This window comes from Capsicum annuum, chromosome 10 (assembly GCF_002878395.1).
Source record: "Capsicum annuum cultivar UCD-10X-F1 chromosome 10, UCD10Xv1.1, whole genome shotgun sequence".
NCBI classification, from domain to species: domain Eukaryota; kingdom Viridiplantae; phylum Streptophyta; class Magnoliopsida; order Solanales; family Solanaceae; genus Capsicum; species Capsicum annuum.
The window spans coordinates 203,863,442-203,878,427 of NC_061120.1; the positions used below are offsets into that span (position 1 = coordinate 203,863,442).

Sequence of the window (14,986 nt, forward strand, 5' to 3'; positions counted from 1 at the left end):
GCATGTTTCTTTCTTCCACTCGCTCACACTCACACTCTCTCACTAACCCAAAAAATCCTAACAAACGCATTGATTTGATTCATGTTTCGATCTATCTACCGAGTAGAGATTTATTTAATATTGTGATGTTGGTTAATGTTCTGATGTTAGATTAATATTTTGATGTTGTTTAGTGTTCCTCGTGAACGACTGTTGTTTGTTTTTTCTGATTCATGGGCGTCGATGAATCAGGAATTATTTTCAATTCATGGTTGTTGTTACCTACTTTAAATCCATTGTTACACCATTGTTCACCAACTTCAAAGAGTGAACAAGAAGACAACATTTTAAGGACAAAAACATGAGAAAAACTTACAAAAGTTTGGATATTCCTCGGCCAAAATGTTGAGAATAAAGGGAGAGTGTCATTCGATCCAAACAAGAAAGCTTCATTTGTTAGGTGAAATAAACATTTGGGCCAAAATAAACATTTTCAGTAGCAAACAAAAACATGGACCAACTTAGATTAGAAGGTTACTTTATTTTAGCTTAGAAGAGAAGCTTATTCTTTTATATTTAGTATTTTTAGTTTCATTGTTTAACTTAGAAGGGGAGATTCTTTCTTTAGTTTAGCTTGTATAAATAAAGGTCATTGACAAGGAATATAGACAGAGAAAATTTCCCAAACTTTATTTCAACTTTTTCTATATGGCATCAGAGCAATAATTTTTAGATCAGATTCAACACTAACTTTCTCCTTTCTCAATCTCAAACATGGCGGAGCAAACAACTACTGCTTCAGTGACTACTACTGCTAGCACTCTCACCATGAATCGAAATCATCTTAATCATCTTCATGCTTCTAATAACCCTGGTATGACACTAGTAAATACATCCTTTGATGGCAAGGGATATCCAGGTTGGAAAAGGTCAATCCTAATTGCTCTGTCATAAAGAACAAATTGGGATTCATCACGGGTTCCCACCCATGCCTAGCATCGGATGCAGCAGATTTTCAAGCATAGAACAGGTGCAATGACATGGCCACATCCTGGATCTTAAATTCACCCTCTAAGGACATAGCAGACAGTGTAATTTATTCCACAACTGTACAAGAACTTTGGACCAGCCTTGAGCACAGGTTTGGTCAGTCCAATGGTGCTAAGCTTTATCATCTGCAAAAAGAGCTCAATAGCTTAAATCAAGGAATAAATAGCATAGCAGGATACTTCACTAAACTCAAAAAATTATGGGATAAACTAGATTCTCTTAATTCTAATATTCAGTGTAGTTGTGTGTGTATGTGTGAAGGTAAGCTCAAACTAAAGAAATCCTTAGAGGATGAGAGGTTGATACAGTTTCCCATGGGTCTTAATGATACCTATTCTCAAGCTAGAAGCAACATTATCACGATCAACCCATTACCTAACATTAATCTTGCTTACTCTTTGATTCTACAAGATGAGAACTAAAGGAAATCTTATTTCAACCCTGCGAATTCTGCAGATTCATCAGCCTTCATGACAAGAAATGTTAACAATCAAAAAGCAGGGCAACAGACACAGAAATCTATACCATCAACTCCCCACAGATCTGAAATTTATTATCCCAGATCTACACCTCCTCAGGTCCAACAACAGTGGATCACCAAAAAAACGTTCAAATCTCAAAAGAAAAAAATGGAAAATATAACCCAAATGTCTCTTTTGATTATTGTGGAAAGCAAGAACATCTGAAAGTAGATTATTACAGACTGATAGGTTTTCCTGAGAATTTTCAGTTCACAAATAATAAGGGTTCTCAAAATCAGATAAGGGAGAATAATGTTATTATGGAAGATGCAGTGCGAAAACAAGCTATTGAATCTGAGATGCCTTTTAGCAAGGAACAATGTTCTCAGTTTGTTCAGATGTTCAAACAGATGAAGAAAGGAAATATACCTTTGATTTGCTTTAAGAGTTTGACATTTCTCATCTGCATCCTGTATCATCTTCGATGGATCCTTCTTGTAAATTTTCTAAATCATCAGGAACACCCATGTCAGATCCTTCTATTTACAGGCATTTGATTGGTAAGTTAAATTATTTAACTCATACTAGGCCAGATCTATGCTATGCAGTATTAACATTGAGTCAATATATGCAAACTCCCTGTGATATACATTTCACAACAGCTTTAAAGGTTCTGCGTTACCTGAAAGGACATTCTTGTCGAGGGATCTTCTTATCCGTCTCTCCATTTTTCTCCCTCAATGCATTTTCCGATGCGAATTGGGCGTCTTACCCAGATTCTCGTCGATCGATCAGTGGGTTTTTCATCTCCATGGGAGGTTCTCCCATTTCTTGAAAATCCAAGAAGCAAACATTTGTGTCTCTTTCATCAGCTGAAGCGGAATATCGATCGATGAGATGATTAGTTGCGGAGCTCACTTGGTTAACTCGCTTACTGTCTGATCTATCAGTTCCACCAGTTTTGCCGATACCCGTTCGTTCTGACAGTCAAGCAGCGACTCATATCGCTAGAAATCTCGTATTCCACGAACGCACAAAACATGTGGAGCTAGATTGTCATTTCGTTCGGCAATAATTTCTTTCCGGGCTCATTTCTCTTCACTATCTCCCTTCAAAGGATCAACTTGCCGACATATTCACAAAGTCCCTTTCTGGATCATCACACCACCGTCTTCTTACCAAGATGGGACTCACTTTGACCCCCTTCATCTTGAGGGAGGATGTTGAGAATAAAGGAAGAGTGTCATTCGATCCAAACAAGAAAGCTTCATTTGTTAGGCGAAATAAACATTTGGACCGAAATAAACATTTTCAGTAACAAACAAGAATATGGGCCAACTTAAAATAGAATGTTACTTTATTTTAGCTTAGAAGATAAGCTTCTTCTTTTATATTTAGTATTTTTAGTTTCATTGTTTAACTTAGAAGGGAAGATTCTTTCTTTAATTTTGCTTGTATAAATAAAAGTCATTGACAAGGAATATAGACAGAGAAAATGTCCCAAACTTTGTTCCAACTTTTTCTACACAAACCAAGGTCCTCATTATATCACAGGTCGGGTCGGGTTATTTGGATCATATATGGATTATAATTTAAGATGGATTAAATTTTTCACAGATAAAATAAATTTAAAAAGGGGCCAAATAATACGATGCTGATACGTGTCTCATCGTTAATGAGAAGGGTATATGTGTACCTTTTCATTAACGACAAGGGTATATTTGTACCCAAAGTATGATGGAGGATATATTTATACTATTTATTAAAGTTCGAGGGTATATTTGTACCTTTTCATTAGCGGCAAGGGTATATTTATACTCAAAATATGACGGAGAACATATTTACACCATTTATTAAAATTTAGGGATATATTTAAACCTTTTCCGTATTTCAAATAATTTCGGATGTCATTTTAATAATTTTTTCTTTCTAAGTTTTAATACATAAATGAAAACGCGGTAGCATAATATGATTGAGCTGCCCAACGTCCACATTTAATTTTTAAAAATGGATTTTCCGTAGTGTACTTTAGTCCGTACAGTCAAATTTACCGTACAAAGGGCCCATGTGTCGGGGAATAGAAAAGTATACTAAGGGATCGTTTGGTATATATAAGATAAAAATAAATATTTTGAGATAAAATTGACGATTAACTTTAAAATTTAAATTCGGTGAGAAGGTCAGCCATTAAAGCCACGGATTTAAGCCCCAAAATTTGGTGTCTTCAATTTCTTTTCATCTATGTTTAAAATGAAGTACTCCCTTCGTAGCAAATTATTAGTTCCAAAATTTATAATTTGATTTCTTATTTTATTTGATTTTTTCATTAATCAAAAAGAAATAAAATACTTTTTCATGTTTTATCTTTTACATTAATTATTTTTTCTTCAAATTAAAATGTAAACATCATTTAATAGGGGTACTATGGTAAACTAGCCATGCTATTAATTATTTTTCTTAATCAATGTGTCATTTCAATTTGAAACGGGTAATTTGGGACGGAGAGTGTATTAGCTAATCACAATAATCTTACACTAAAATGATGAGATTAGTTATCTAGTATAGAAAGTGAAAATATTTGAAAGTCGTATAAAATTCTTCTTTGTGCTTATCTTTGGCTTTATTCTTCTCTCTTTTTAATTAATATAATTTGCTGATGTTAAATATTTACTAATTAAATTAATTTAACTTTATGTTGCGTAAGATTTGATAAATGAGCTAAGTGATCTATATAGAGATTCAATAAAACTCATTGTGCTTAAATAATCTACTAGAATATATTGTGGTTTAGGAAAATTTATAACAATAACTAGCTTGGAGAATTTCTTATTCACCGACAACTAGTGTCTAGTGTGAACTACAGTGGAGATTTTGACTCGTGGGTCCGTCACTCATAACTTCTGATATGTAAATAAATATATATGTCAAAGTCTATTTAAATTTCAATAAACGTTATATTTGAGTTCATATTTTAAATAAGGTTAGTAGGTTGTTGTATATTGGGCTAGTATTAGACTATTATTCATGCAGTTTTGGATTTGGTGATAATTTAAGGTTTGAATTCGAGGCACCTTTTTCAATAGAGCACATTAAGATCAAACTAAATGTCAGTGCACCCAATCAACTTTTTGTTTGAATGAGTGCTTTTATATGTTCTATATCTATTTTTGTATATATTTTTTATGTAATTATATATGTTCGTGCATCAAGTTTAATGGGCGCCAGAGCACCTCAAAATATAACGGAGGTCCGCCCCTGGTGTCTGTCGAAGTAGTAACTTATTCATGTAATCTTTGGTTTGTGTATCTGATATCGTCTATTGTTTACTATATTTGGATGATCACACCTTGTGTTGATGATAGGACTCCTTGCATATATTCTCCTCATTGCTTTGCTCTTAGTTATCATATTTTTCTTTACTATCATTGTTTTCTTTAATTAATACTTTAATTTGCTTCGCTTGAGTCATGAGTCTTTCAAAATAACCTCTCGATCTCCAAAAGATAATGATAAAATCTGCATACTTTCTATCTTTTCTGAAAATATACTATATTTCAAACGTTAGACATGAATTCAAATAGTGGTGTGTCTGGTTGATACGTAGCTGGAGCTGCAATTCTGTCCATCCACCCACAGATACTAGTATTTATGATGACTTGATGTGTTCTTACACATTGTCGTGTTGAAAGAAATTAAGGTCAAATATTTCAGAGGAAGCATTTATTCTCACAGAAGTTATATATTTGGTCGGTTGATAAAAATATAATTAGTTCACTAATTGAATATAGTATAGATTATAAATATTATTGTATATTGTATGTATATCATACATATATAAAAGAATATATATATTTATCGATTATTATTTTGATTAAAACACAATATAAAAATTCTTACATTCTCGTTTCACAGTATGTGCCAATTATTACGGCCGTAGGAAAAGGTGAAAAGTGATAACTTTTACACAATCACTGAATTGAAAAGAAGCAGAAGCTAAAACTCCATTAAGAAACTTATGAGTTTACATGTTCCTACACTGTGTCTTCTCTCTTATTTTGAAAACTAAACTAGTGCAGCTCTTATCTCTTCTATATATAGAAGTGTAGCACCAACTTAACCTATCTCAACTGCTACACGTGATTAGCACATGACCACTCTAACAAACTCCAACAACCTGCTAGTTGCAAGCTAATTGTACAGCTCAGCAGTAGTAGCTCAATACACCCCTTCAAACTGCAGGGTGGAAGATGTCTAACACACCAAGTTTGGTTAAAAGAAGATGGTATTGTTGGGCACCAAGACCTTTAGTAAGAATGTCTACTGGTTGCAAGGCAGTGCAAAAATATTGAGGGCTGATGAAATTGGATTTCACTTTCTCTCTGTTGAAGTGACAATCAATCTCAATATGCTTAGTCCGCTCATGAAATACAGGATTCTCAGCAATTTGAATGGCTGACTTGCTATCAGTAAAGAGATAAATAGGATAAGTGATTGGAAAATGCAGCTCCTTAAGTAACCCAGCTAGCCATACCAATTCTGCAACGAGGGCTGCCAAACTTCTATATTCTGCTTCGGCAGAACTTCTACTAATGGTATGTTGCTTCTTTGATTTCCAAGATATCAAGGAGTCTCCAAGTTTTATCATATAACCAATGACCGACCTCTTTGTGTTGGGACATGAAGCCAAGTCGGAATTACAACAACCTATAAGTGTTGCAGGACCTGTTCCTCTCTTGAGTAGGACACCAAGACCTGGTGAGTTTTTGATATATCTGACTATCCTAAGTGTTGTCTCCCAGTGTGATACCTTAGAATGTTGCATGAATTGACTTAAAATTTGTATACTGAAATATATATCAGGTTTGGTAATGGTCAGATATAATAACTTGCCAATCAATTTCTGATAGGCAGTAATATCTTCTAACTCCGGATCATTGGTAGTTCTAAGATGTTGATCAAACTCCACACTAGTCAACTTGTGGTTGAATTCTAATGGAGTGCTTACAACTTTAGCTCCACTAAGACCAGCTTTTGAAATGAGTTGCAGGGTATACTTCCCCTGATTTAGCAAGATTCCATCTTTGGACTTTAGAACTTTAATTCCCAAGAAATATTTTAGACTTCCCAAATCTTTCATCTTGAAGTTAGCATGAAGTTTAGTTTTAGCTTCTTGAATCAGCTGAGAAGAATTTCCAGTGATCAACAGATCATCTACATAAACTAAGATAGCTGCCAAATCAGCCCCTTCTTTCTTGATAAACAATAAGTGATCATGGGCACTTTGACAATAACCAGCTTCCAAAAGAGCCTCAGTAAGCTTGATGTTTCATTGTCTGGATGCCTGCTTTAACCCATACAAAGACTTTCTAAGTTTACAAACCTTAGAGTTAGATGTTCCAGCTTGTTGAAACCCAAGAGGGAGATCTATGTAAATGTCTTCATGCAAATCTCCTTGCACAAAAGCATTGTTTACATTCATTTGATAAAGATCTCATCCATTAGAGACTGTTAGGATGAGGACTATTCTGATAGTAACCATCTTTGCAACTAGGGAGAAGGTCTCATAGTAATCAAGACCTTCTCTTTGAGTGTAACCTTTTGCAACCAGTCTAGCTTTATATCTATCCACCTCACCGTTAGCTTTGTACTTAATTTTGTATACCTATCTTGAGCCAATTGCCTTCTCTCTTGGAGGTAGATCTACTATAGTCCATGTGTTGTTGTCTTCTAAAGTTTGTATCTCTTGTTGCATAGCCTCAATCCAAAGTTTGTCTTGAGAGGCTTCACGAAATGAGGTAGGTTCCCTAGTAATTGAGAAAGCTTGCAAGTAAGATTTATAACCTGTAGTAATATTATCATAGCAGGCATGATTAGTAATGAAATGAGAACTAGATTTCTTAGGCATAACATAATCCTTGATCCATATAGGAGGTTTGCTAGTTCTATGTGTTTTCCTAACACCCCAAGTGGTCTGTTGGATCTCAACAGGATCTGCATGTATTGGTGGCACTAAAATTGCCTCATCATATGGAAGTATTGAAGGTCCCTCAGCAGATGGAACATCAGTCTCTACAAGTTCCTCATGTGAATCATTCCCATGAGGTTCTTCTTCAACAAGAGAATCAGGCTCTAAGGAACCATCATGAAGTGAAGGTGCAATAGGTCTTGTAGAGTGTGTGTCTGAGGGTTGCTGCACTGGCTGCTGAATAGGCAAAGCATGGTCTTGCAAATGTGAAAGGTCCAAAAATAAAGCCAGTAATGGAGAAGCATCCTAAGTTGATTGTAAAACTTTGAAGGGAAACACTTCTTCTTGAAAAGTAACATCTCTGCTAACGAAAAAACTGTTATTGTCCAAATCATACAATTTATATCCTTTTTGTGTAGTAGAAAATCCTAGCAACACAGCCTTCCTTTCTCTAGCCTCAAATTTGTCACCTCTAGGTAATACACTAGTAAAACACAAACAACCAAACACCTTAAGGTGATCCAATCTAGGAATATGTCCAAACAACAGCTCATAAGGTGATTTTTCATTCAACACTGCAGTAGAAAATCTATTAATCAGATATGTTGTAGTTTGCACACAATCACCCCAAAATCTACTTGGAATATGAGATTGCAACTTCAATGCTCTTCCCATCTCTAAAAGATGTCTGTGTTTTCTTTCAACAACACCATTTTATTGTGGTGTATATGGGTAACTGCTTTGATGTATAATACCAAAAGAAGATAATAGATCATTCATATGACTATTAAAAAAACTCAGTTCCATTATCTGATCTGACAACTTTTATTCCACAATCAAACTGATTACCAATCATGGTTATAAAACTTTTCAACACAACTATGACTTCTTTCTTAGATTGTAACAATGAAATTCATGTAAACCTACTATAGTCATCAACTATAGTTAAGAAATAGTATTTTCTGTCATAAGTAGGATGTTTGTGAGGTTCCCAAAACATCCAAATAAACAAGCAAAAATATACTACTGGACTTAGTAAGACTACAGGAAAACTTGAGTCTGCATTGTTTAGACAGAGGATAAATCATACAGTCTTCTGGAACATTTATGCCAACTTGGTTCTTTAAAAAAGAAATATGTTTCATCACTTGCATAGATGGATGCCTCAATCTAAGATACCACAATCGTTATTCTGCGAATCTCTTTTCTTGAATAACATTACCCACAACTGATAATGTTTTGTGCCTTAAGATGTAAAGCCCTTATTCTTCCTTACCAATCCCAAACACCTCTCCAGTAGAGAGAGCGTGCATCACACATATGTCAGGATAAAAAGACACCATACAATTCAGATCTTTGGTCAGTTTAGATACTGACAATAAATTAAATCTGAAATTTAGCACATGGAGGACATTAGTCATCTTGCAGTTTCTAGAATTACTGTATTTCCAGTGTGCTCTACTTGAATTTTACTTTCTATTGGCACTTGCACTTTATTATTTGGTCATGCTGATAATATTCTACATTCACTCAACATATGTTTACAATAGGTTATATGATGTGTTGCTCCAGAATCAATTATCCACTTAACCGCATTACCACTAGCATTATCACAGGCATGCATACCTATTGTAGCAGTAGTCTCACAATGAGCAGTAGGTTTAGGCACCATCATTTTGAGAACCTAATCATATTGTTCTTTTATGAAATACCTACTAGGAAAGTAGACTTGAGAATCTGATCCTGATCTTTCTTCATTCCTTTCTAAGCTTGATGTTTCAGCTGCAGACGTATGAGCATGAGACATTACTCTTGCATCTGTGGACATTTTCTTCTTACTTTTGAAATCAGTAGGGAAACCTACAATTCTGTAACAAGTCTCTTTTGTATGAACTTTATACCCACAATGTTCACAAATGATGCCAGATCTCTTTCCTTAGAAGCTTTGTCCTTGTAACTTCATTCCTTGGAAAGTATGATTTTGTGGTTGAAAACTGTGTAGCTGACTAGAGTTGTTCCGGTTTCTGCCAGCCAACATTGTTAGAGGTTCATTTCAGTCCTCAACCAGACCTAGTTTCCGTTGGCTTTCTTCCTGAATTGCCATTGAATAAGCTTGGTTTACACTAGGAACTGTTGGACTAAGCAAAACGGAACTCCTTACTTGAGCATAACTCTCACTCAACCCTACTAAGAACTGCAATAATCTCTGTTGTTTCTCATGTTCAACATACAATATTGACTCTACGCATTCAGAAGTAGAAGAAGGCACCATAACATCTATCTCGTCCCACAAATATCTCATTTTGGAGTAATAAGCTGTGATAAAATCGGTTCCTTAAGTCACCATACTGATCTCTTTCCATAGGTGAAAAATTCTGGTTAGATTGGACTTATCAAACCTTTCTTTGAAATCACTCCAGACCTTCTTTGAGCTTGATGCATACACGATGCTTGTCATTAATTCTGGTGCTACAGCTGCACTAATCCAAGACAACACAACTGTATCACATCTCTCCCATCTAATCGCCAAGTTCCCTTTATACAAACTCTTTGCACATGTGCCATCAACAAATCCAAGTTTGCTTTTGACTAGCAGTGCCAAAAGCATCGATCTACTCCATATTCCATAATTCTCTAGACCTGTGAGCTTTATCGGAATCAAGGCAACACCAGGACTATCAGATGCCTGTAGATGTAGAGGATGATTGTAATCCATCTGCGGATCAATTGTAGTTTCTTCTCTTTGATCACTCGCCATTGTTGAAGCTCAAAAAATATCAATGAAAATCTCAATCGACTACTAGCACTTCGTCACTCGATCGCTGGCTATGATACCATGATAACTTCAACACAATCACTGAAATGAAAAGAAGCAGAAGCTAAAACTCCATCAAGAGAAACTCATGAGTTTACATGTTCCTGTACTGTGTCTTCTCTCTTAACTTGAAAACTAAACTAGTGCAGCTCTTATCTCTTCTATATATAGAAGTGTAGCACTGACTTAACCCATCTCAACTGCTACACGTGATTAGCACATGACCACTCTAACAAACTCTAACAACCTGCTAGTTGCAAGCTAATTGTACAGCTCAGCAGTAGCAGCTCAATAAAAGGATTTGACTAGCAACATTAATGGTTCTTGTTAAGAATATAACCAAATAATATAAATTATATTATCTCTACTAGCTTAAACTTTTATATGCGATGATTATGAATTAATGATCCATTTCAACATAATATTGTACTAGTTGGTAAAGGTCCTAAGCTTGAATTTTACTGCCACCTATTAGATGAAAGAATTTTCTTCGTACTTGGCCCATAAAAAATCAAAGTTGCATATAGTGTTTGTTAGTAATATACACTATAATCAACGTGAACGATTCTCAACATTGCCTTGCATGGCGAAAGTATGCGTTGAGTATATAATTAAATTCGAGTTGTGAAATGATTAATTCATAAATTTCCTTTCGTGTGAATCATAGTTGATGTTTACATTAGAACTACCTGCATTACATCATCTTAGGGCGGCTCTCCTCAAGTGCTGCATGAACAAGAAATACTTTGTGAACTGAATTGTTTTTTTATATATGAAAATATTCACTAAAAAATATCGTCAATATGAAAATTGGAGATGATAAAGATTGAGTGAATTGCTGTTTCACTTTCCTGAATGACTATTCCTAAGACTATTGGGTCCTTTAAGTTAGTTCCCTATCGAGGATTCTTAATTCTTTTGTACAATTAACTGGTCTCAATCAAAAATAAAAGCAATTTGGCAAAAGAGGGGAGTGAAATAAGTTTATCGACTAAGGATTCATGATATAAAAGAACATTTATGACATTAAGTCGGCGTCTAGCCATAGATTTTAAATATTTTTTAATTTGAAATTCTAAAAAGTTATATATTAAGGAGGATTGCTTTGTTTGTATCTGCACATGAAGTTTCTTGTTCGTGGTATTTCGGTGATGTCTTTGATTTTGAATAGATAGTTTATAGCAGTACCTTGTGAGTGTCTTATTTCCTTTATCATCTTGCAGTGTGTTATCTTATTTTGTTGTGTGCTTTTATGTTTTTTGCTTGTTATACTGTTATATGTCTTGAGCCGGGGGTCTATCAGAAACAACCGCTCTACCTCATATGAGGTAGTGGTATGGACTGCGTACATTTTATCCTTCCTATGCCTCAATTTATGGGACTACACTGGGTATGTTGTTGTTGTTATTGTTGCATTGAAGATGATGTTGTGTTTGAGTTATACTATGTTGTTGGGCGTCGTTGTATTCTGAAAGGAGCAAGTCAAGAGTTATGCAGTTGGATCGACGAATACTATACCAAAGTGGACTTGAATGTCCTTAAAGAAAACGAGATATGCACGTTTCAACTTGAATATTTATTTATCCAATTTATGTTTCAACTTTAATGGTGTTTTCACCAAAATTAAACAATTAGGAAAGAAAAAAAAGGCTGAAAATCTAACCTAGCTACCATATATAATGTATACAAGGAACTACGTTAATTATTTCCAATTATAATTAAACTACAATTTATCCAATCTTGAGTTCCAAAATCTTTTGTAATTCCTCAGCACGACAAGGAATTTCAAGAACACCTTTTTGTCCAAATCCATATTCATCTTCAGCCTGTTTTAGTAATTTCAAGAACGACGGATCAGTAAGCCAATGTAATTCCACAATAAACCTCTTTGGCTCCTCCTCTGGATTTACTGAGAATACAGCAAAGTGTCCTTCTTTAACATCATTTGGCAACACTTCTTCATTTGCTCTTTGAGTTTCCACATATTCAACTTGTGGAATAATAAGTTGAACAAGATTATTCTTGAGCTTTCCCATTATAAGCTTAAGCATGATCATGCAATTGCTTCTTCTTTTCACCATCAATTTATGTTCAGATAACCTACCAACTGAGCTATATACTACAAATAGAATTGTTGAATCTAATACTGGGATGTGGTGATACTTGTATTTGTAGGATTTTATTTTGCATGTGGAGAGAAATTATCAGGAAGGCAATTTATATAAGTTAAATTGTTAATGCACTTTCTGAAAGTACTAGCTGTAGCTAGCAGATGAAACTTCTAAGATATTGAGCATTGGGTCCATTCCATGTGCTATATCAACTTGCAACTTTTTATATCATTTATGAATACAATATCTTCTTTCTCGATTGTTTCTTCCAAAAAAAAAAATGAAAAATCTCTTTCTACCACTCAACTCTATTCAATTTATTTGTCAAGTTTTGACACAACCCATAGTTAAAAAAAAATATAAAGTTTTTAATTTATGATCTCAAACTAAAGATATGTAGAATATCTCAAAATCTCTTCTAGTTTTATGGTCATAAATATATCACGTAAAAAAATAGAATGAAAATATTATCAAAAAAGAAAAAAAGACCGTCTTCTTAGTTTCGTAACTTTCATTTATGTGGCAGAATTTAGAGGGTAATTATCAAACTTATAAATTTTTCAGTATGAATTTAGACAAAACTTTTTGAAAGAGACACATCAAGAATCAGAACAATATACTATATTATATGTTGAAGCAAAAAGTCTCTTTTTAACTTTCCAATGTGCAATAGGATAGTGTTGGGTCAAAGCTGTTAACTTGAGTTTGATTGGACGCAAGTAATTTTGATTCAGAATATATTTCTTTTGCCCTTAAAAATCTACTTAAGTTATTTAGATAATTTATCAAAACTCGTCAAATTTTTTTAGAATTTTAAAGTTGTAAACTTCTCGTAGAACAGATGGATGAGAATTTGCTAAGTTGGATCTTATTTTAATTTATTTATTTTTTTGACGTAAATGGAAACGCGGTATACCATAATGTGATTGAGCTGCCCAACCTCCATATTTATTTATTAAAAAAAAAATTTAAAAAAAAAAAGATTATTTCCGTAGTGTACCTTAGTCCGTACAATCAAGATTATTGTAGAAAGGTCCATATGTTGGGAATAGAAAAGGATATGGAGTATTATTATAAATATTTACTATTATTATTAAGAATATGTGAAGGTCGTTGGCACGTTACCCCTTTGTTGCTTGTCTGGAGTTTTAATACTCTCTATTCATTACATGAAAACATGAAGTTATCTATGGAATTTATCGGTAATTTCTAACTAATTCGTCTCTAAAATGCTCTTGTCTAATTGAATTTTATCATAATCGCCGCTCATTTATAGATAAATGAAACTAACATGATTTTTTTACTATTTTGTCTACGAGATATTATCTGTAGCTGATTTCCTTGCTTTCTAGTAGTGATTATTATTACCTTCTATTCTCGAGAAAGGGATTGAGATTATTGAGGATTCCTCTAATTTTAAGTAGGTCATCTGAGAATTTATCGTGGTTTATTATTTGCTTACACATAAGACGTACTACTACTTCCCTCTTGCGTAGCATGCATAAGATCTATTAGAACAACCAAGCACATGATCTATATGGGAATTTATGAAAATATATTATTTGAATTATTTTTTGTAAAATAAAATATGATAAATAAAAATGAATAGAAGAAGTAAGTTGAATTTGGAATATTCTTTTTCACCGACTAGTATGAACTCTATCTAAGACATGTTTTGTCTCGTAAGCTCGTGAAATGATGCGAGGGCAGTAGAGTTAAGCAAAAGCAATATGGAGCACTGATTATGATTCAGAATTATAATTCTTTTTGTTAGGAAAAGTACTTTTGGCCATAATTTTTTGGTCATAAATTGGCCACAATAGAAAAAAAATTATATTCACACTATGAACTAGTTACTTTTTGACATTTTTACCCTTTTACTTTAAAAATTAAATAACTTTGTCTATTTGAAATAAAAGGATAATATAGTCCTTTTATTATTGTGGCCAAATTTGGGCCAAATTTTTGTGGCCATTGAGTTTTGAATTGATTATCCGTACATTGAAAATGCAAATTTTAACATCTATACAAAACTTGAGCCAAAATTCTTGAATTTTGGCGAATTTATGATAACACAGCCACGTTGTTCCGGCCTCGGGACAAGCAGGGGATTGTTATTCTGTGGCAAGTAGACCTTTTGAATGTTACGGGTGTTGCTATGACTCATCAAGAAATACACTGTAGAATTCAGGTAATCCCTTCCCCTAATAAATGGTTATTTGCTGTTGTTTATGCTTTTAACAATAAAAACGATCATCTGACTCTTTGGGATAATCTAAAACATGTAGCTGACAACTTTGTAGGACCTTGGTTAATAGGTGGTGACTTTAATGAAGTTTGTAGTTCAAGTGAAAAATTTGGTGGCTTACCTTTAAGTTTCTCTAAAGCAAATAGGTTTTCTAAGTGCCTCGACTACTGTCATATGGTTGACCTGGGTTACTCTGGTAGTAAATACACGTGGTCAAACCTGTCTAGGAATAACAAATTTATCCTGGAACGTCTTGATAGATGTGTTGCGAGCAATGACTGGATTCAATTATATCCAGAATCCTCAGTCAAGCACCTTCCACGCACACATTCTGATCATTGCCCTTTACTTCTTCAA

The 14,986-nt window shown here is 34.1% G+C and overlaps 1 protein-coding gene across 1 annotated transcript; it reads right to left on the minus strand.

Annotated features, from left to right (window-relative positions):
* Positions 1-11,931: 11,931 nt before the first annotated feature.
* On the minus strand, positions 11,932-12,444 carry LOC124887626 (auxin-responsive protein SAUR32-like). The gene has a single exon (XM_047397218.1). It carries the CDS (start codon positions 12,349-12,351, stop codon positions 12,001-12,003), a length of 351 nt encoding a protein of 116 aa, XP_047253174.1. The 5' UTR covers positions 12,352-12,444; the 3' UTR covers positions 11,932-12,000.
* Positions 12,445-14,986: the final 2,542 nt, after the last annotated feature.